At 36.4% G+C, this 24365-nt stretch overlaps 1 protein-coding gene across 2 annotated transcripts in view; it reads left to right on the forward strand.

Moving 5' to 3' along the window:
• Positions 1–23210, forward strand: part of VAPA (VAMP associated protein A) — a 49999-nt gene extending 26789 nt beyond the window's left edge. Inside the window, exons 2-7 of one of the 2 annotated variants that reach the window (XM_003801007.2) lie at positions 1578–1730; positions 5358–5461; positions 6210–6290; positions 12411–12545; positions 19022–19195; positions 22449–23210. In XM_003801007.2, the coding sequence (XP_003801055.1) occupies positions 1578–1730; positions 5358–5461; positions 6210–6290; positions 12411–12545; positions 19022–19195; positions 22449–22607 (806 nt within the window). In that variant the 3' untranslated portion in view covers positions 22608–23210. The remainder of the gene's footprint in view (positions 1–1577; positions 1731–5357; positions 5462–6209; positions 6291–12410; positions 12546–19021; positions 19196–22448) is intronic. The other variant, XM_003801006.2, reaches the window with a different exon arrangement.
• The last annotated feature ends 1155 nt before the right edge of the window (positions 23211–24365 follow it).

Below are 24365 nucleotides of genomic sequence, written 5' to 3' on the forward strand. Positions count from 1 at the left end.
ACCCAAAGCAGCAATAAAAAAAAAAAAAAAATCAACAAGTGGGTGAAAGACATGAACAGTTTTATTTTCTAAAGAAGATATAGACAAATGGCCAACAAACATGAAAATATACTCAACATCACTAATCAAAGAAATGTAAGTTAAAACCAAAATGGGATACCACCTTATTGCTGTCAGAAATGGCCATTGTTAAAAAGTCAAATAACAATGGTGGTACAGATGTGGTAAAGAAGGAATGCTTATGCCTATTGGTGGGAATGTAATCTGGTATAACCTCTGTGGAAAACAGTATGGAGATTCTTCAAAGAACTAAAAGTAAGACCCACTATTTTGATCCCCCAATCACACTATTGAGCATCCACCAAACAGGAAAGACACTTGCACCTGAATATTTGTCACAGCACAATTGACAGTTGCAAAGATAGGGAATCAACCTAAGTGCCCATGAGTTGATGAATGGATAAAGAAAATTTGGTGTGACACACACTCTCACACACACACACAACTAAGCCACAAAAAGGCACGAAATAATGTCTTCTGCAGCAATTTGCATGGAACTGGAAATTTATCCTAAGTGAAATATCTCAAGAGTGGAGAAACAAATACACATTCTTTCTTACAAGTGGGAACTAAGCAAGAGATACATGATGTTAAAATGCTGTAACAGACATTGAAAACTAAGAAGGGGGGAGGGTAGGAGGGAAATGAGGGATAAAAATCTACCTGTCTGGTTCAGTGTACACTGTTGTGATGATGGGTACACTGAAATGCTTGACTTTAGCATTATGTATAATTCATCCATGCAACAAAAAACATGTACTTCCTAAATTTACTGATGTTTACATATCTAAAAATTTAAACCTATACCTGACTTTAGGCATTTTAATCCCTAACAAGAATAGCAAACATTAAAAAAAAGTTAACACATACTCATTTTGTTGTTTAACTTAATCTGCATAATCTTAACTTTAGGCTTTCCTTTAACCAAAAGCAAAGTATTAATTCCGCAGCCCTCTCTCCCTTCATTCCTACTTTTTGAAAAATGAGGTTCTGCTGGTTTGATGAGGCAGGAATGGATTGTCAGCCTTTTGGGTTCTTTGTCTTGTAATTTTGTGTTATTTGGGTACAGAGCTAGCACTTAAAACTTTGTCTCTAGTGTATATTACACAATACATGTAATAAACACTTAACAAATGTGTGAGTGAATGAATGGATTAAACCTGATTAAGATGAAGCAGGAACTCTGTCTTTATAGGGTGTAGAGTCTTCAACATAGAGACTTTTGCAGACCACTGGAAAATTCTGATATATTCAGTAATGTGATAAGAACATACTTTAAGAATGCAATTGTAGATGTATTTCATAGTTTGAAACTTTCAAAAGCCTTTCTTTGACAAAACAAATAGATATTTGCTATAGAAATTTTGTGAAATATGATAAAAGAATGCAGAAGAAAATAATGGCTTGAGTATGTCTACCACCTTGAGAAAGCCACTATTTGGTGTACATTCAGTTTTGAATTTTTTTTTTGTGAATTAAATTAAATTTATTTTCTCTTTAATATTTGAACCTTGCAGGCCCCTTTACAGATGTAGTCACTACAAATCTTAAGTTGCGAAATCCATCTGATAGAAAAGTGTGTTTCAAAGTGAAGACTACAGCACCTCGCCGGTATTGTGTGAGGCCCAACAGTGGAATTATTGACCCAGGGTCGACTGTGACTGTTTCAGGTAGCAAATCATGTCCTGAATATATGTAATTTTAGTTTTGAAATTCTAAGATTATGTTTAATTTGGTTTAAGTAAGTGGGTTTCAGTTGGAGGGAGGGAAATAAGGAAGATGTCTGTTACTGTACCATATGCAAACTGTTAAGGAAAATCTCTCACCCTCATGTTGTGTGTGTGTGGTATTTGTAAGTACATATTGAGAAGTAAGTATTCTCGCTTTAAAATTTTATATTTAGCTTTTGTTTCTTACCACTACATTTTATCTTTGAAAAATCACATAATTATTGTTACTGGTCGTTCTCATTTAGATAGAGTTTATTATGCATTGCCTGCAGCTGTAGAAGTGTTGTAATTCTTCTGCTTAAAAAATTACAGTGCCTTTTTTTTGACTATTGTATCAAATCTGGCGAGCCTTTATGCCTTTCATTGTAATATGCGAACAGTGTCCTGTGCTTGAAAACTTTTCATTACTGTATGTCTTTTCTTGTAAATGAAGTATGCTTGATTGCTGTCATATATGGCATTCCTTCCTGTTGTGGAATCTATGCTGGTGCCATAGTTAATGCCCTGCATACACCATTCCTTTTTCCCCTTAGATTTTTTTCCCTTACACTCCTTAACTATATTTAACATAGTGGGGAAATAGGGAGCAAGTGACAGTGTCCGTGGTTCCATCTTGGGAGAAACCTTAAGTCTCACACATAGACTATTATTGTTACTTTTTCTTTTTCTTTCTTTTTTTTTAAGACAGAGCCTCAAGCTATCCCCCTAGGTAGAGTGCTGTGATATCACAGCTCACAGCAACCTCCAACTCCTGAGCTCAAACGAGTCTCCTGCCTCAGCCTCCCAAGTAGCTGGGACCCCAGGCGCCTGCCACAATGCCCAGCTATTTTTTTGTTGCAGCCATCATTGTTGTTTTTGGCAGGCCCGGGCTGGATTCAAACCTGCCACCTTAGGTGTATGTGGCTGGCGCCCTAGCCACCTGAGCCACAAGCGCTGAGCCTATTGTTACTTTTTCTTTATGGCAGTAATTCTCATCTCCCACTTAGTGTTGTGATGACACTGGGGAACATGAACACACTTGGGTTCACCTCCCTCAGATCAGAATCTCTGGGGCATGGCTTAGAAATGTGTATGTTAACAACAACCACCACAGAATTACTTTATTGGATGATCCTCACAAGTAATTCTAAAGTACTATAATTGTGTCAGTTTTCTAATTTTCAAACCCATAGCAGATTAAAAATGGCAAATTATATGGAGAGTGGGAACTTAGAGCAGGCCCCTTGAGAACAGTGAGAGGTGGAACCTGAATGCAAGGGCAGTGAAGGACAGACCACACAGTTCTTGGTGACATTAAATCCTCCCTCAGTAGATATAGCCCAAAACTCAAGAGCTAGGAGGCTCTGCAAAAGATGTTTTTTGGGAGTCTTATGGTCAGATGGCCAGGAAGGAACCCTTTTGTGTGTGTTTGCTTAGTCCAGTTCATCAGTTCTTGGGGAAGATGGATGGTAAATAAGATAAAGGAAGCAATGCATACATTCTAGATGTTGCTTTCTTTATCTTTAAGCCTGTAGCTAAATTGGAAGAAGACAGGATTATTTTAGTCCACATAGTATAGATAGTTAGATGCCTAGGAATCCACAAAACTATTACAGAATAACTTTTTGAGGGTTCCAGATTGCCGAAGTTTCATTACATTAATATTTCTTAGGAAAATGTATATTATAAACCACTTTCCCCCTTATAAACCATAAACCCAATTGGCTTATTGAAAACTCTAAAATTAGTTAATGATTACATAGCATGCTCTCAGATTTTTCTCCTCCAATTTGAATTTACCTTTTCTGGTTTTTAGCAGAGTGTCTGTCAGTTTAAGGAGTCATTGATCTGTGCTTCCTCCAGCAACCTTCTCTGATTCCCTGTTCTACGTGTTGATTTATTTTTTCCCTCTGTCCCGTTAGCACTTAGTTTCATAGATTAGTTCTTTTGATTTGTACATAATTATATTTTTGAGATTGCCTTTCTCTTGTTACATAGTTTGCATCCTTATTTAGAGTATAACTGTTATAATGTTAACATGTTTGAAGCTTTTTTTTTTTGAGACAGAGTCTCACTTTATTGTCCTTGGTACAGTGCCCTGGTGTCATAGCTCATTGTAATCTTAAACTCTCTGAGCTTAAGTGATTCTTTTTGCCCCAGCCTCCTGAGTAGCTGGGACTCCAGGTGCCTGCAGCAACTTGCTCTTGCTCAAGCTGGTCTTGAACCTGTGAGCTCAGGCAATCCACCTTCCTCAGCCTTCCAGAGTGCTAGGATTACAGGCCTGAGCCACCATAACTGGCTTGTTTGAAGCTTTTTATTCACAAATTTTTGGTTCATAATGATTAGCCTATGGTTGTTAATGGAATATCAATTACTGTGCCTTCTTTGGATTCTGAGGCACGTATCCTGGTGCATTTTCTGCTGCTATTATGCATTGACACCTTGAAAAAATATTTTTAGTCACGATAGGAGTTAATGGTCTTTTCATACATATTTTATGAATAAGATTCTCTTTTTCTTTATAGACAGCCTCTTATCACCCTAGGTGAAGTGCTGTGGTTTCCTCATAGTTCACAGTAGCCTCATACTCTTGGGTGCAGGTTAACCTCTTGCTTCAGCCTGCAGAATGGTTGGAACTATAGGCATGTACTACCATACTCTGCCAGATTTTCCTTTTTCAGTAGACACATCGTCTCACTCTTGCTCAGGCTGGTCTTAAACTTCTGAGGTCAAGAAGTCTGCCTGCCTTGGCCTCCCAGAGTGCTACAATTACAGGCATGAGCCACTGCACCTGGCCTGAGATTTTCTTACATAATTATTTGTTTTGATATATCTTAGAAATAATCTAAATATTAGCAGATACATAATTTTTATAATACCATATGCATATTTTATATATTGTTGGTTTATTCTTTATAATCTCTTATATTGGATTTATATTACGTATGTTTAGCATGACTTCTAACCATACAGAGCCTTAAAAAACCTAAACTGAAAATCATAAGTAGTTAGAAAAAAATTTGGGACTGCAGAATACATTATAGAGATGTAGAGGCTATTTATGCACTTCGTTTTCTTAGAAAATCTAAACAAATTTTTAAACTTAAAAATTAGTTGTATTAAAACATTAATATATGGTAGTATTTTTTTTTTTATCATGCGTTTCTTCTTTAAATATCCCAGTTATCTAATTTTACGTATCATGGAATACTAAAATGAAGCCTAAATTCATGTGATAATAAAACAACTAGATTTATCAACAACTAGGAGTTTTAACTAGATTTAATCTGAGCTTATAGACATTCTGGTAGTTGCAGGCAAAGTTTTAAAATGTTCACAAACTAAGTTTAGAGATGGTAGTCATAGATTCATATTTGTTTTTTAATAGCCATTTGTTATTTTGTGGGTTGTTAAAGACAGTAAATCAGAAAGGTGGGGAAATTAAAAATAATTAGAATCCTAATTCAGTGTTTGGTTTCTTGAACCATTCTTGGTTTTCTTTAAATTAGCATATTAGTGAATGACGTAAAAGGTATGATATGCAAACAGATACAGAAGAAATGTAATATATCCTTTCTTCTTATTTAGTAATGCTACAGCCGTTTGACTATGATCCGAATGAAAAGAGTAAACACAAGTTTATGGTACAGACAATTTTTGCTCCACCTAATACTTCAGATATGGAAGCTGTGGTAAGTATAGAAGTTGAACAGACTTTATTTTGGGGAATGTAGTTTTAAGTACTAGCTTTGTTTAGTTTTTAGTAGAGCAACTTAATTTTTAGAAATTTAAAATTTAAAGTTAAATTTACATTTTTAAAAATCTGTAAGTTTATTATAGATAATCCTGACTTAATTTCAAGAAAGAAAGATTTTTAAAACAGTATTTTTAGAAACAATTTAGAAATGCTACTACTGGCTCGGCGCCTATAGCTCAACCAGCTAAGGCGCCAGCCACGTACACCTAAGGTGGCGGGTTCGAATCCCCAGCCCGGACCCGCCAAACAACAATGACGGCTGCAACCAAAAAACAGCCAGGCGTTGTGGCGGGCGCCTGTGGTCCCAGCTGCTTGGGAGGCAGAGGCAGGAGACTCGCTTGAGCCCAGGATGGAGATTGCTGTGAGCTGTAATGCCACGGCACTCTACCCAGGGGGACAGCTTGAGGCTCTGTCTCAAAAAAAAAAGCTACTACTAAGAAGAAAGCTCTGTGATTGCTAGTGTTGTGAGTGAGATTTGAAGGGATGGTGATAGTAGCTGTAGGATTATATAAATATTTTGTGACATCAGCAGATAATGATAGCAAGGTGATCAGTACAGAGTGCAGTAGAGTATCTCAGCTGTGACAAGCAGCTTTACTCACTTTTTATTTGTCTATTGGGATGAAACCTGTTTACCACAATTATACCTCCTATGTCTTATGTTTGGTGTTGTTTATTTTTAGTGGAAAGAGGCAAAACCTGACGAATTAATGGATTCCAAATTGAGATGTGTATTTGAAATGCCCAATGAAAATGATAAATTGGTGAGTAGGAAAATGTAAGAAAATAGGACGCTATTGAGTTCTTAGTTTCTTTGGTTAATTTTGGTTCTGTTTTTGGCCTTGGGGGGGAGGTGTATGTGATGATTGTCACATAATTCTCCGTGTTTATTTAAGTTTTTAAAAATCTGACATACTTTTTTAAAAAAAATTTTACAACATTTTGTTTGTGTCTAAAAAGAAGTAAATACTCCTAGGTCCAAACTGCATGATGGAGAAGCATAATTTACTTCTACTGAGTTTTGCCACTTAAACCATTTAAGTTCCTTTTTAGTATGAGACGTGTATACATAAATATAATAAAGGATAACAACATCTTTTTGGCTACTGTATACCAGCAGTCTGAATTTATAAGTTTTAAATTTACAGGGACAATTTATAACAGGTTTAATAGCTATTCCTAGGTATTTTGGTCACTTTGGCTTTTGGTCAAAATCCATCTAATTCGCTTTAGTAAATTTTATAGTTTGTTAATTAGCGTTAGGCAGATACAATTTGAGGATCTGAGGGTTATATGTGTGTAAACAAAATTAGTAGTCTATGAATGTATAGAGTAGGTTGTGGTTACTTTTTCCTCTTCTGGTTTGCAGATTTTGGTATGTGTGTGCGCTTTAATACATATAATAATATGGACAAGTAGCACAATTTGGCACAATTTGTTTATAATCTGATGTGACTCTTAACATGATCTGGAGTCCATTTGCTCTATTGAAAAGTATAATATGAGGCTGGGTATAGTGGTTCATGCCGAGTAGTCCCAGCAGTTTGGGAGGCTGAGGTGGGTCACTTGAGGCCAGGAGTTAAGAGACAAGCCTGGGCAATGTAGTGGATGGAGCCCTAGTCAAGTGGAGATCCATCCATCTGTACAAAAAAATTTTGGCCTGGCCTGGTGGTTTCCACCTATAATCTTAGCACTCTGGGAGGCCAGCGTGGGAGAATTGCTTGAGCTCAGTGGTTTGAGACTGGCCTTCCCAAGAGCAAGACCCCCATTTCTACCAAAAAATAAAAAATAGAAAACGTTAGCTGGATGTGGTAGCATGCCTATAGTCCCAACTATTGAAGCAGGATCTTGTGAGTCTGGGAGTTTGCGGTTGCAGTGAGTTTTGATGATGCCACTGCATTCTAACCAAAGTGACAGAGCAAGAGTCTGTCTGAAAAAAAGAAAAAAGAAAACTTTTTTTTGAAGAGTAGGTAGCACATGCCTACTACTTTACATATCGAGGTGCAGGAGTATTGCTTGAGCCCAGAGGTGTTTGAGGTTGCAGTGAGCTGTGGTAATGTCACTGCCACCTACCCTAGGAGACAGAGCAAGACTCTCCCTCAAAAGTAAACATGTAGATTAAATACATGGGCTCAATTATTGTGTTGCTCTCTCAAGATAAACATATATGAAAAAGTCCCTGAATGGTGATGAAGTGTTGACCAAATTATGTATTGAATTTTAAAAGTGCCTTTTTAAGAGATTTTGAGGTATTTGCCCAAAGTAAAAAATACTGATGCCCATACTTTTATTGTAAAGTGAGGGTTATTTGGCATGTTTATGTTTCCCATTTGGAGTTTTCTTTCTCTTTTGACTAGGCTGTCAGGAAGCTAATAGCTTGCATGGCTCTTATTATTGGAACCAAGAAAACATAATAGCACATTTCTGGGGGTGACTTTAAAAAAAATTGGGTATTTTCTCACTTAAGAGTTTTATGTCATTTTTTATAATTAATAAACATGGATCTGTTTATTTCATGGGCTTTTATTATACTCTGGATTATAGTCTGAAAAGGGCTGGAACCTAGAGATTAGATACTGCTGATTAAGAGCAACACTTCACTGCTTTAGAAATCAGACCAGAAGTTGATGGAAATGATAGGAGTACAGTTGAGCCTAGCCATTTACCACCTCTGGCAGGAGAACAGCAGGTGCGCCTTCCTTACAGGTATGGCCCATAGCAATGTACAAAAGCAGTTTTGGATCTGCTTTAGTGCTTGAACAGTTCCTGAAGGAAGTTCTCAGAGTCCTGCGCTATGGAACACAAGCAGAAGTAGTAGTTTGGACCTGGAATTTTCTTAGCACAAGTATTATTAGTAATAATAATAATAAAGGCCATTCAGTACCTTCAAAGTACTCCAGAGAATGTCTGATTCTGGGCCTTGACCAGCTAGGTGCAGATTATAGTTTTCACTAATAGAATTACGGAGTATCTACTAAAGATAATGATTTGCTAAAAAATTTATTTTGGAAAATTTTAAGCACCTAGAATAATAATATAGTACAGTGAACCTCTGTGAGTCTGTGACTAGCTTTAACAATCACTAGTTTGTGGTCAATCTTAATGCATCTAAATCCTGTTACCTCCCATCTCACATATTGTTTAAGGCAAATTGCAGACGTCATATAGTTTTCTCTGTAACTATTTCAACATACATATATTGTTCAAAGTACTTTAAGAAAAGGATAAAATAGTTTTAATGATAACATTATTATACCTTTAAAAATGTAATATATCATTAATATTAAACTAGGCAGCATTCACATTTGTCTGAAAAATGTCATTTTAATTTTTTTTGAGACAGAGTCTCACTATGTCGCCCTTGGTAGAGTGCTGTGGTGTCATAGCTCACAGCAACCTCAAACTCTTGGGCTTAAGCGATTCCCTTGCCTCAGCGATTCCCTTGCCTCAGCCTCCCGAGTAACTGGGACTACAGGTGCCTGCCACAATGTCTGGCTGTTTTTTTCTTGTAGTTGTCATTGTTTGGCAGGCCTGGGCTGGGTTTGAACCTGCCAGCTTTGGTGTATGTGGCTGATACCCTAGCTGCTGAGCCACAGGCACCGAGCCTGTCATTTGATTTTTTTTACAGTTTGTTTGAATTGAGATCAAAATAATTACTGTTATTGGATGACATGTTTCTTTCTTACTCTGTAGGTTCCCTGTTTTTTCTCTTGCAAATTTTAGAGAAATTAGGTTTGCCTGTAGATTTTCCCATAGACTAGAGTTCACTTATTGCATCCTTGTGTTGTCATTTAACTTTTTCTCTACCCTTGGTATTTCTTATAGTTGAAAGTTCTAGATGAGTGGCTCTCATTCAGGGGCAGTCAATTTGCTCCTCTAGGGCCAGTGACTGAAAACAGTTTTGATTTTTACAACTGAAGAGTGGAGAGGGGTGCTATATGCATCTAACAGTTGGAGGCTAGGATGCTGCTCAACTTTCTCCTGTGCACAGGGCATTGCCCACAATAAAGAATTATCTGGTGTAAATGTCAGTAGAGATTACGAAAATATGGCCTAGATCAATTAATTTATTTATAGTTGCTAAATAGTGATATTCTGTCATTTCTCCTTCATATATTGCTTAGAATAATTGTGTAAAGAGAAACTTGTGTTCATCTGTATTTGGTTATTTAGTGATAGAATTTATAAGGGCAGGGTAAGTGGCTGAGTCTCTTTAATTACAGGTTTTTAAAAAATTGAGTTGTTTTGTAAGCATCCCTCTGGTGATGTGCAGTCTTCTTCCCTCCCTCCTTTCCTCCTTATTTTGTATATTGTTAAAACTCATGGTTTTTATGGTCATTATTCATCAGTCAGATTGCCTGGTAAGGAAGCTGTTTGAGTTTTTGAGTTCTTTTGACCCAAGCATCTTTTGGTAATTTTCTTGATGTCTAATATGGCAAGATTTTTCCAGGCCCAGAACTGGACGCAGCAATTTCTTCAAGAAGCACTGGTCCATTTCAGTGGGAGGTGGTAATTTAAGGACCACAGTCTGGGTCCTGGGACAATATTGATTTTTAACCTTTTTTTTTTTTATTATTGATTTTTAAAATTTTGTCAACTTCTTTTGACCAAGATTAGAGTCATTTGTCATTTGAAGTCACTTCTTCAAATGGTAAAATTTTAATGATAAAATTATGTCAGCGTATATAGAATGACATGAATTGTTTTATTTCTTGTGGTAATGATTGCATTTTATGGTTGGGATATGTTCTTGAAGATCTTGGATAATTCAAAACATGCAAAATACAACACTGATTCTGATAGAATGGTCAGGTACTTCCATGACCCAGTGTTTCAGAGTAGCAGTAAGGCTTAGGATTTTCATGATTTTTGATGGATATTTTTAAGTGTTTAGAATTCAAATTTCAAGTATTTCATGTAAAATTAGATTTTTGAAGCTTTTATTATTACTATTTCAAATTTATATAATTTAAGTGGGCAAAAGTTGGATCTGTATTACAAGATGCCTGTAAAGTCACCATACATTTAAGGAAGATGGGAAATAATAGCTAATGTACCTTTATTTACAAAGTATCATTACAGAATTTTACAAAATAGGCTTTACATGTTGGCCATCTCTTCATAAAATTTCGTAACGAATATTGTGTAAATAAAGGCATATTTAGCTATAATTGCCCATTTTCTGCACATATGGGGACTTTAAGGGTACCCTATAAATACAGGGTAAAGGTGGTTTTAATTGATTTTATATATTAAAAAGAGAGGCTAAAACAGAGCTGTGTTTTTATAAGGCAGTATTTCCCAGTGTACTAGTTTGGAAGAATTCTGTGATCAAGTGAATTTTGAAAAGTACTGTAAATTCTGTGTCTCTCAAAGGAAATCGTGGTATTTGCATATTAAAATCCCTAAGAAGAAAAATGATTATCCAGCATTTCCTTTTTGTTTAATATAACCTAATTAACTTAAGAAATATATGTTCTGAAGAATACACTTTTGGAAATACTGCTTCTACTTAAACTACTCCTTGTCACTGACTTGTGGATTCTACAAGAAATGTTAATTATGGAGAAACATGTTTAAATTCAGTGCAGCCTAGCACAGATCCAATTGTGTTGTTAGTTGACTATGTGACAAGTCATCAGTTTGGTGTTGCATCTCTTAGGGAAAATATGAAGCCTTCAAATACCAAATCTGAAGTCTTTATGATAGTACAAAACACATAAGAAAGTTTTTATTTCTTTATAGTAAAAAGATGAAATCTTTTCTATGTAAAAATATATACAGAATTGTTTAGAGTACAGAGAGCCATTTAACATGTTACCTATGGTTTTGGTAGCTGGAGGGAAGTGACACTGAAGTGCTGTTTTATAAAATGAGGTTCTCTGAGTTATTAGTTCTGGCTAGGTATTATCAACTCTGTTACGAAATACTTAATGTCCATCTGGTGGTAGGGTTACTTTTGATGTTTTATGCCCTAATCAGTTTTTTTGTGTTCAATTCTAAAAATAAGTTAAGGCCCTACATTTTCTAAATTTCTCAAACATTGCATTTTATTGATGTCCTTCATCTAATATCTGAGGGTGACCTGTTTTCCACGAAATAATACTGATTTGTGTTAATGAAGTTGGAAGGACTGTAAAGAACAGGGATTTCAGGGGTCTTATGAAGATTTTTTTTTGTTTTGGTTAAATGTACATTATTGAGACAGAGAACAGGTGGTATATCAGTAAGTATTATGGAGTCTTCCTACTTTTTTGTATAATACAGTATTACTACCTCTGTTAAATGAATATGAGGAGATACAGAACTATGGAGTTAATGGTTTTCTAGCTAGAATGTCATGGGTGTCACCATTTAGAATGACAAATTTAAATTAAGAATTGACAAATTCTTTAAAATTTGTTTATTGGCCTGGGTATGTATGTGTATAGGTATGTGTGTATTAGGCAGGGGTTTATTAAAGGTGTTTGCATTGAGTGTTACCAAAGGTGTAAGGAAACATGAAAGTATACTTGTTCAGATACTGACAAGTATTAGTTAAAAAAGATGAATAGCTACAAAGTTCTGAGTTATGTTTTAGGAAAAGCATAAAGCTAGTATAAATTGAATAAAGTATATAAGATATGTACATTTAGTAAGTGAACAAAATGCAAGTAGATAACTAATTTTCTTTGGGAAATATTAAAAGGTAGTTCCAAAACTTTTGTATTTTTTCCTTTAACATAGCTACTATTAGAATTATTTCTTATGCATAACACATTTTTATAGAGTAAAATGTGAATATTATAGAGCCTAATGCTTTCTGTGTCAGTCATTCCCAGTATCATACAGGAGAAATCAGAGTTTGGTGTGAATCTGAGAATATGTTTCCCATGCCATCTCAGGGTATACCTCCACCAGGGACTGCTCCGACTGTCACTGCAATGAGCAGCATCAACAACACAAACCCAACATCTACCAGTTATCACATGAAGAATGACCCCAGGGGACTCAATGTGTTCAAACAGGAGAAGCAGAAGGTTTGTTATAGGGAGCTAACAGACATAGGAATTTACGAATGTTAATGATTAAGTTAATGTAGATACTTAGGACGTAAACTGGTATTGTATGTTATGTGAAACAATTTAATTTTCAACTATGCTTAAAATTATAATAGAACCACAAAGCTCTTAAAAATCATACACACAAACTCTACTGTTGTAAAAACAATTCAGAGCTTAATAAAATCTCAGTAGTGAGCAATATTAATGTAAGTGTGAACATTATGATGAAATTGGTGTAAGTTTTCCTATGACTGAGATTTGGGGAGCATACTCTTAGAAAAAGGGGAGTGTGAAGTTTATTCGAATAGTGTAGCAGGTATGGCAATAAAAGTTGGAGCTGGCAAACGTTGCTATTTAGGCAAGTATTTGTGTTTTTCTGAAAAAAAGAAATAAAATTAACATTATGTTTTGTCATCAAATAGAAATGTAATAATTACGGGGACATAATTGTCACTGTTGTTCGTTTACACTGTTGCCCCATGGTAGGAGAATTAGTGGTTAAAACCCTTAAAACCTTAAGCCAGAATTTATTAGTGTGTTTGAGTTGGGGTGGGGGGTGTACACGTAACAGTCACTCAGGTGAAATGACAGCACATGAATAAGATAACAGATTTTGGTGGTGTAATGGGTGTTGTATGATTACCTTTAACATTTTTGCCTTCCTGGAAACTTAAGGAACCCCACAGTTTTTACAGAGTGCTTATACTTTGATTTGACTTTGCAAAGGATATGCATGCTAGGGCTTTATTTTATTTTTTTAAATTTTTTGAGGCAGAGTCTTACTTTGTCCCCCATTATGTCAGCCATGGCATCATAGCTCACAGCAACCTCAATCTCTTGGGCTCAAGCACTTCTCTTGTTTCAGTCTCCTGAGTAGCTGGGACTACAGGAGCCAGCCACAACGCCCAGCTATGTTTAGAGACGAGATTTTGCTCTTGCTCAGGCTGGTTTCGAACTTGTGTGCTCAGGCATCCACCTGCCTCGGCCTCCAGGATACTAGGATTATAAGTGTAAACCACCATACCTGGCCCACACTAGAGCTTTAAAAAAAAAAAAAAATAGGATTCTTTATCTAAATGTCTAATGATTTTGTGATTTGAAATTTTACTTCTGGGAATCATGGTCCTAGAGAAATAGCAAATGAGTTGTTTAGAGTGCAAGAAAATCTTAATAGAACCTTGACTCAAGTATTGTCTTAATTCAGTTCACAGGTTAAGACCTTAATCCTGCCTCTGACAGTTCATGCCTGCACTCTGGTTTTAGCTTCTTGGTGCACTTTACAGCCCTTGCTCTGAACGGTTATAAGAATGTAGCCTCATGTTTATGTCCTTTTTAGCCCCTTTGTTCTCCTCAAGGCTTTATTGCATCTGTTCTGCCTTGTGTTTTACTTTATCTTTGGCTCCCTCTTTTTCTAATTACCCCCAATAGAAATACTTGGAATATTAGAATTGAAGTTCTCATGGTTGTTAAAAAGCAATTGCAGTTCAGTCATTGTGTGAACATCGTAGAGTGCACTTACACGAGCTTAGATGGTATCCCTTAACTGCACACCCAGGCTGTATGGTATATGGCAGGGGTCCTCAAACTTTTTAAACAGGGGGCCAGTTCACTGTCCCTCAGACCATTGGAGGGCCAGACTGTGGACCCTGGGACAAGTCGGCTGCTAAGCAGGACAGACAGTGGTGGCAAAAACACCCGGCGGGCTCGATAAATGTCCTAGGTGGGCTGCAGTTTGAAGATGCCTGGTATGTGGCCTTTGATCTAGGCTACCAGCGCATTACTATCCTGAATAATGTAGGCATTTGTAACCCAGTGGTAAGTATTTGTGTATCCAGACATATCTAAACATTGAAAAGATCAGTAAAAAACCATATAAAAGAAAAAATGATACGCCTTACAGCTCACATACTATGAATGGAGCCTGCAGGACTGGAAGCTGCTTTGGGTGAGTTAGTGAGTATGAAGGCCCTGGACATTACACTAGTGTAGGCTTTATTTATTTTATTTTACTTTATATTTTATCTATATATATATTTTTTGTTTTTTATTTTATTTTTTGAGACAGAGTTTTAACTTTGTCACTCTTGGTAGAGGGCTGTGGCATCATAGCTCACAGCAACCTCAAACTCTTGCTTTGGCTCAAATGATCCTCTTGCCATAGCCTCCCAAGTAGCTGGGAGTACATGCAGCTGCCGCAACACCTGGCTATTTTTTAGAGGCGGGTTCTCTTTCTTGCTTAGGTTGGTCTTGTACACATAAGTTCAAGTAATCCATCCGCCCAGCCTTCCCAGAGTGCTAGGATTACAGGCATGATCCACTGTGCCTGGCCCCAGTACAGGCTTTATAAACACTGTACACTTAGGACACACTACATTTACAAAGATTATTTTTTTCTTCAATAGTAAGTTAACTGTAGCTTTTTGTAACTTTTATACTTTAGCTTTTTTAACATTTTGACTCTTGCATTTTAAAAAACTCATTGTACTGTTTGAATGTGGAACTGTTTTCTTTATGTTCTTATTCTATAAGCTTTTATCTTTAATTTTTAAATTTTTATTTGTACATTATAAACTTTTGTGTTATAAGCAAAGACAAACACACATAAGCCTAGGCCTGTGCGAAATAAAGGATCCTTGATAATCACTGTCTTCTACATCTCATCCCACTAGAGGGAAGGTCCTTAGGGATAACAACACACATGGAGCTGTCATCTCTTCTGACCACAGTGTCTTCTGGAATACCTCCTTAAAGACCAGTCTGAGGCAGTTTCATAGTTTTTTATTTTTATTTTTTTAAATAAGTAGGAGTACATTGTAACAAAAAGTATAGCTTAGTATATACATGAAACTTTAATAGTTGTTTATTATCAAATATATATATATATATATATGCTAGACTTTTATATAATTGGCAGCATGGTAGATTTGTTTATACAAGCATTGCTGCCAACGTGTGAGTAATGCACATTGTACTGTGACATTATAATGGGTAAGATGTCTCGAGGTGATAGGAATTTTCCCACCATTACAATTGTGTGGAAACACTGTCACGTGTGGAGTGTGTTATGCAGGGCATGTCATACCACTCGTAGATGGAAGAAGGTAGAGTAATAAATAATACAATAGCGTATTACTACTCTATTGTATTATACTGCAGATAGAGTAAATAAATAATACAAAATAGTGGAAATTGTACAAGATATGCCATATTGTCTTGTTTGAATTAATGTATTTCAGCTTATTCTGAGTTGCAGTGTTAAACATATGTATAATGTTAATAAAAAGTTACTATTCATCAGTTTACTAAGAGTAACAGCATGTGGAATCCCTCTAGTTTGCTTGTATCATGGTTCTCAGAACAACCAGTCTTCCTTTTCTGGACTAGTCTGAGGCACCGCTCAAGGAATAGGCTGTTTTCCTGGAGCCAAACCTCACTAATGGAGCTCTTGAATGGAAATGTGTACTTAAAGTCACACCTTCTTAGTTTTCCGTCAGAGCTTCACCAATGACTCTTCCCTCTTCTGTAGTTTTTTTTTTTTTTTTTTTTTTTAAGAGACAGAGTCTCATTTTATCACTCTTGGTAGAGTGCCGTGGCATCACACAGCTCACAGCAACCTCAAACTCCTGGGCTTACGATTCTCTTGCCTCAGCCTCCCGAGTAGCTGGGATTACAGGCATCCTCCACAACACCAAGCTATTTTTTGTTATTGTTGCAGTTTGGCTGCAGCTGGGTTTCAACCCGCCACCCTCGATATATGGGGCTGGTGCCCTACCCACTGAGCCACAGGCGTCGCCCACCCCTTTTCCATGTTTTTAACTCCAACTCAGGTTATAGATGTTTATACTTTAATATACATAAATAAATTAGATTTCTTTGCATCTGCTATGTATGTTGACTGGTTTGTAGGGGCCAAACTAGTATGTGATACAACAGTGTCTGTGACTTGTTCATGACTTACTTGGTTTTCTTTTGAACGGTGTTTAAGATTTGCTGTATTCTTTGCTCTTATATTTATGCTCCACAAATTGGTTATAACATTTCTTCTCCTTTTTGTTACAAAAGCAATATAACATTAAGAAAAGTTTAAATGAAGAAAAAATTAATTCTACCAGCATAAGAAAATATTCATAGATAGATGTATTATTAAAATTCCAAAGAAGGGAAGCTACCCATCAAATGTTTAACAGATGTGAAATATTTAAATAATTTTGGTAAGGCACAGAATAGAGTGTTTAATGACATTGTGTCATACATAAATGATAATTATAAGATGTGTCTGTAAATGAATAAATAAATATGTATGGTGATTTTATGAAATGTACATATGAAAAAATATTGGAAGATAATATAAATTCTAGTTAGGTTGATGAGATGATGGGGGATGATTTTCTCTCCTCCCCTCATGGTTTTAAATTTTCTAGAATTTCAAGAATTCATTTAAAATAAAATTCTATTTGTGAAGAAGCTTGATATTTTAATTTTTTTCTCTTCATTTTTGGCTCCATGTATGTTTTCTTAATGTTTTACTCAACTTTCTGGTGTAATTTTTTCCCCCCAGATTCTTAACCAAAATCTAACGATTCTTCATTAACCGTATTGTTGATCATTGCTGCCTTCTTTATAGAGGAAGGTAACATGCCACCCTCATTAACAGAAGTTTGACTTGTGCTAGGATGGAATTTGAGCACACTTGAAAATCATCATTTTGAAATGAGTTCTAATTAGTTTAAGGGAAAAAAAAAGGAAAGAATACTGGTGGAGAGCAAAATATACGAGACATTTTTAATAATAAAGGTGGAATTGGTTCAGGATGGGAGAGGTGAGGGATGGATGAAGAACAAGATAGCTTGTGAAAGAAAAACTCAGAAGGAATTGAAGTAGGCTTTTACAAACCTTTCTCAACTATGAAGCCTGAAGAAAAGTAGAAAGGTCTGATATAGCTAGGTATACATAGCTATATAGTGTGGTATATTACAACCTCATTGTTAACTTTTAATTGATTAGTCAGTTTTTACGTGGATTTAGGCATACTGATTAGACTGCATTTCCTTCTTAAGAAATACTGATTTGCGTGGTGCCTGTGACTCAGTGGGTAGGGCTGCTGGCCCCATATACCGAGGGTGGTGGATTCACACCCGGCCCTGGCCAAACTGCAACAAAAAACAGCCGGGTGTTGTGGTGGGTGCTTGTAGTCCCAGCTATTCTGGAGGCTGAGGCAGGAGAATCACTTAAGCAGGAGTTGGAGGTTGCTGTGAGCTGTGTGACGCCACAGCAGTCTATCAAGAGTGATAAAGTGAGACTCTGTCTCTAGAAAACTAAAAAAAAAAAAAAAAAGAAATACTGATTTTGCCCTTGGAACAAGCTATTTATACTTAGTTATATTTGGCAGCTCAGATAGTGGTTAGATGTGTAGCCTCTAATAAATCTAAGTGTTGGGATGCCAAAATGTTGATTTTGTAAATATCTTTGTTGGCAGTTTCTGTCTGAATAAAGCAGGTTTGTCTCTAATCTAAAAAATACTTTTTGCAAGTGTGTGATGATGAATGATGGTAGGATGAAGGATGTTGGGCCACTTGAGATCCTAGGCTCAGGAGTACTTGGGCACTGACATAGATGCTTGTCTTTGCCACTGGCTTCAAATGATGTGTGTTGGCAAGAATTAAGATCGTGGGGCTCATAGCCTTAAAAGTGAAAGCACTGATGTTGAATCTCATGAGTGAAAGCAAACTGTTACTAACGATTTGAAAGAATCATTTATATTTGAGTTTAGAATGACAAACTTCTGAATGTATTCTCTTGTTTTTGGGCAATGATATGTTTACTATCTCCCTTTCAATATTTATATTCTTCAGTTATTTTTTTCCATTAATAGAAGTTATATTTTTTGTTAGGTGGTTCCTGATTCCATTTGAATGGTTATGATAATATCCCCTTTCCCTCCAAAACCTCATTTAAATTGCAGAATCAGAGCCCTGAAAATGACCCTCATATTTGGGTTTTGGTTGGCATCAGTCATTTAGCGTACACTTCCATTGAATAACTGTTCTTGACCAAAGTGCTGGGTTTAGTGGTAAATACAAAGAGAAATGGCTCTTGTTCTCCCAGCCTTTGAAGTATTATAGGAAAGAACTTCAAAAATACATTAGTATGGTATGTGATAAGTACTATGGTAGAGGTAAGTGCCATGGGCTATGGGACAAAGGCGGGAGTGGGTTGCTTATTTTATTTTGACTTTATCTAGTTAATTTAGTCCTTCTAAAATTGTTCATAGATGACCAGAGCATTCGGTATGTAAAAAAAACAGTTCTCATTAATAAAATTGGTTAACAATCAAATCTTTTAATTTAAGAATTTTTTGGGAAAAGAAAGAAGTAGAATTTACATTTTCATTTATTTAAAACCTATAAGGAGACTGCATTTGTTTACAAAGTCCCAATATCTTTGTGATACAGAATGAAATGGAACCTAGCAAAGCTGTTCCTCTGAATGCATCTAAACAAGATGGACCCATGCCAAAACCGCACAGTGTCTCACTCAATGATTCTGAAACAAGGAAACTAATGGAAGAGTGTAAAAGACTTCAGGGAGAAATGATGAAGCTAACAGAAGAAAATCGACACCTGAGAGTAAGTTCTGTTGGTTGAAATGAAACGAAGATACAGTGATGTGTTAGTAGGCCACTTTAGCAGTTTTTAAGATTTATCCCTGGTCCATTTTTTTTTCCCTTTCCCCCAATTTGATTATGTCTTGGCCTTTTCTCCACACCCCCCACCCACTTTTACTAGTCTTACTCTAGCTTTTCATTGCCCGCAAGTTTCTTTCTTTGGCAGGGATCCTAGTAATTTGTGATCTGGCTTGTGCCGTTGTTAGCTTCCTCTTGTTTCTAGTATTCACATTCTGTGCCCCAGTCATACTGAACTGCAGTGTAATTGTCCCATGCCATAGCTGCTAGTCATCTGGGACTGTTGAGTACTTGGACTGTGGTTTGTTCAAATTGAAATGTGTTGTGAGTGTAAAATAAGTGCTGATGCTGCAGATGTAGTACAATAAATATATTCTTATACATGGTGTCCGTAAAGATCGTGTGCAATTTAAAATAATTGTAACTTTGTGAGTGCACACGAACTTTATGGCTATCCTGTATATTGAATAATATTTTAGATACATTGAATGGAACAAAATCTATTATTAAAATTAGTTTCGCTAATTCTTTTTGCCTTTTTAATATGCTGTTAGAAAATTTGAAATTATATATGTGGCTCACATATTTGTGTTGGATAGCCTTGGGCTGGCATATCCTGGAGAAGGCTCTCTGTCTTATCACTGCTCTTTTGCTTTAGGGCTTCGTTATTACTGGAAGGCCCTGAAATCCTGTCTCTACTCACACAACTCAGACACGTACATAAACATTCATCCTTTGGTACTCATGTCTTTTTAGTGTAGCCTTTTCCTGGACCTTCTTTTCTCAAAAGGAAAGGAAACTTGTTGTGAACTGTTGTTTTGTTTGTATTTTCAATATACCGATTTCATCTTAGCATTCTTAATCTTCAGAAGTCTTTCTCCCTCTAGTGGGCAGTAATTTTCACAGGAGCAGGACTGCACATGCATATAGTAGACATTTATACATTTGATTGAGTTGTTGGATGAGTTGGGAAGGACAACTGATTTGAATGTGTGTGGAGTTTATGAATAATTTGCCTTTGATAAGTAGTTACTTGTTTCAAGACCTGAATACCTATAAGTTCTACAGGCTTTGTTTGAAGCTTTTTCACATCAAAGTAGATGATTAAAAAATATAACTTTAGCAGATTAATGGGAGTTAATCTACATATGATTATCTTTTCCTTAAGTGCACGTAGGAACTACACTCTGAATCAGAGATGTATCTGTGAACTCCTTCACCAAACTACTTTTTGAGTTGAATTTTTGTAACTGTCTCTTCATATTTTATGAGTAGACACTCAGGGACACTCTGCCTCCAGCACCTGTGTGGATAGTGGGAAGAATATCTTTATTCCATGTTCACACACCATGAAGTTTTTTAGGATGTTGTTCTTTGTTACTTTTACTTTATCTGCCAACTTCCACAGTTGTGTTTGTTGATGAAGGATGTGTTCCTTAGGATGCTCAATTGATTTATCACATGGCAGGGAGGGGAGAAGTGAAAACGATTAGGAATAACATAGGTGGGGTAGGGCTGAAAAATGGGAGGAGTAGACAGGGAAGTAGGTGAGTGAGACTTTTTCCTTAGTCTCTTATACACTGATGTTCTGCATGAGATTTTATTTGAAGGATAATTCTGCTATTTAAAAAATAAGACAAAGTAAACTTAAAGGTCACTGGCTTACAGAATTAATTTCAGGCTCATTATAATTTGTTGCCAGATTAACTTTTTTGCTTATGTCTGATCACTATACCTTTTAATTCCTTTGGCCTGTGGTTCTTAATCCAGACTGTACATCTGAATCGCCTTGTGAGCTTTTTAAAAATACAGGTAACCAGGCCCTCCCTAGACTAGTGAATCAGATTAACTAAGAGTATTTCTAAAGTTCTTCAAGTGTTTGTGATGTGTAGCTAGAACTGAGGATCAGTGGTCTCTTTACACAGGACTAATTAGCATGAGACCAAAAAAAAAAACAAAAACAAAAACAAAAAACAAAATCTAAACTGCAAAACAACAAATAATGCAAATAAAACTGTGCCATCACGTGTATTCTTTAGGTTAGTCTTTATAAGCACAGTAGAAGAATCATGTGAAAAATAAAAATTAACTTGCACTAAGGAAGTAAAAATTGGTCCGGCCATTCATCAGGGTGGATGCAAGCACAGATAAAGCCAGCTACATAGTTAACAGGCGTCAGTGTTTTTCTGAGGTTGTACTAACACACAGTATTATTACAACCTCCTGTCTTGAGTGACTACTGCTTTTTTTATGAGAAGCTTTGTTTCCTAAAAACATAGACTGTGGAGAAACTTTGTTATGTGAAACTGTATCAATAAGAAGGTAGCAGCCTGCTGTTGCCTGGAGGGTGCATAGGTAATTCGTGTAGACACAGAGAAGCAGCCTCAGCTTCCAGTGCAGGTGCGGGACTTGACATAAGGGGTTCTTGGACACAGTATTCCTCATCTGTCTCAAGCTGAAGTCTCTGAACATGTAGTATTCTATGGCCACTTTGCAATCCAGACCTGATGAGGATACTTTGAAACACTACCTTTTCTCCTTTGCTGTAAGTGTATCAAAACACCATTTTAAGTTACACCCTCAACTTTCCCCTTTTCCTTGAATTCTATAATGCCCTATCTCCTTGGCAACATGGTGCTGCTGTGTGTGTTCCCTGGTTGCAGTGAGTCAGTAAACCTAACTGGTAGAATATAGGATGGTTCCTGGTAGTCTTTGGTGTATTTGGTTAGGACAGGTACAACCACCTTTTAAGGCTGTGTGGACCCCCCATGGAAGTAAGCATATGCACAGAACTCTTCTTTAATTGTATTGATTTTAGTGGGATTTTTTTCCCTTCTATGTAAATATAGCCATACCTGATTTTTGTTTTTTAGGAATATATTTCTCAGCTCCAGTTTTAAAATCAGATACTGACATATAATTTACATCACATGGAGACACCCATTGTGAGTGTACAATTCAGTGACTTTTTTAGCAAACTTAGAGAATTGTGCAGCCATTACTATAGTCCAGTTTTAGAATATTACCATCACCCTGAAAAAGTTTCCTTGTGTGGTTAGTAGTTAATCCCTGTTCCCATCCCCAGCTATAGGCAACCACTGATCTGCTTTCTGTCTCTATAGATTTTTAGCTCCAGTAGTCTCAGTATATGTTAAATTGTTTTTACAAACCTCTTTCTGTGCATTTTTTTTTTCTAGGATGAAGGTTTAAGGCTCAGAAAGGTAGCACATTCGGATAAACCTGGATCAACCTCAGCTGCATCCTTCAGAGATAATGTCACCAGTCCTCTTCCTTCACTTCTTGTTGTAATTGCAGCCATTTTCATTGGATTCTTTCTAGGGAAATTCATCTTGTAGAGTGAAGCATGCAGAGTGCTATTTCTTTTTTTTTTCTCTTGACCAGAAAAAGATTTGTTTACCTACCATTTCATTGGTAGTATGGCCCGCGGTGACCATTTTTTTTGTGTGTACAGCGTCATATAGGCTTTGCCTTTAATGATCTCTTACGGTTAGAAAACACAATAAAAACAAACTGTTCGGCTACTGGACAAATTGTATATTACCAGATCATCACTAGCAGATGTCAGTTGCACATTCAGTCCTTTATGAAATTCATAAATAAAGAATTGTTCTTTCTTTGTGGTTTTAATAAGAGTTCAAGAATTGTTCAGAGTCTTGTAAATGTTATTTTAATAATCCCTTTAAATTTTATCTGTTGCTGTTACCTCTTGAAATATGATTTATTTAGATTGCTAATCCCACTCATTCAGGAAATGCCAAGAGGTAGTCTGTGGGGAAATGGTGCCTCTTACAGTGTAAATTTTCTCCTTTACCTATGCTAATATCATGGCAGAATTTTTCTTATCCCTTGTGAGGCAGTCGACTGAGTTTTTCATCCTTACAATCCTGTCCCATGGTATTTAACATAAAAGAATAAAACTGTTAACAGATTCTTGCTCGGTAGCTTGTCTGTGTCTGTTGTGTCATTAGAAGGGGGTGTCAGGGAGTCCACTGTGTGGTAATGTGAAATTTATAACGCATTATTTTCTCATTGAAACCATTTTGGATATTACAGTATTTGTAATTAAAAGTCCTCATTCTATTAAGGAAAGAAATTGATTAAGTTTTAAGGTACCTTTGGTATTTTGGAAGAGTATAAATTAGTTTGTTTTCAAGGTAATACAAAATAAGCAAATGCTGTGAGAATAAAAAGCTGTAATTTCAATGAGTTATATGTATGATGTGGCTATATTGCATCTAATTTGCCCCATTCTCATCAGGATTTTTTTTAGTATCTTCTCAAGGAAGACTTAATCTCCTTGGTTTTAAAGTCCTTTTTAACCAGCCTAATTATTACTTTGTAACATTTCATAATAATTAGGCTCAGCGCCTATAGCTCAACCGGCTAAGGCGCCAGCCACGTACACCTAAGGTGGCGGGTTCGAATCCCCAGCCTGGACCCGCCAAACAACAATGACGGCTGCAACCAAAAAATAGCCGGGCGTTGTGGCGGGCGCCTGTGGTCCCAGCTACTTGGGAGGCGGAGGCAGGAGACTCGCTTGAGCCCAGGAGTTGGAGGTTGCTGTGAGCTGTAATGCCACGGCACTCTACCCAGGGGGACAGCTTGAGGCTCTGTCTCAAAAAAAAAAAAAAAAAAAAAAAAAAAAAAAATTAAATGTAGGTGTTTTTTTTGTGCCCAATTTGACACTCAAATTTCCGTTATAGAAATTTGTTATTACTGAGCAGCCTTGGGAATTTTCTTTGAAAAATGCCTATCTTCTGCAAGTCTGTTAACCATGTGAAACACATTTTTAGCATAAATATGCATTCTAGGGTCTGATACTTTCCTGCACTTAGTCTTACGTCTTCATTTATTTTATTCATACGAGGATAGAAAATTTTGGAAGGAATTTTTATTCATACGAGGAGAGAAAATTGAATCAGTTTTTAATTGTGTAAAACCTAGTACAAGAAAATTTTGATTCTTAAAAGTAGGTGTTGGCTGTTGGTAAAGACATATCGTACCTGAAAGGGAAATTGGATTTGGGGACTTGATGTGGTGCAGTGAAGTATGTTAGGCCCAGGTCTGTGTATGCATTTTATAAGAGTGAAATG

This window comes from Otolemur garnettii, unplaced genomic scaffold (assembly GCF_000181295.1).
Source record: "Otolemur garnettii isolate 467f Iridium unplaced genomic scaffold, OtoGar3 scaffold00193, whole genome shotgun sequence".
Classification (NCBI taxonomy): domain Eukaryota; kingdom Metazoa; phylum Chordata; class Mammalia; order Primates; family Galagidae; genus Otolemur; species Otolemur garnettii.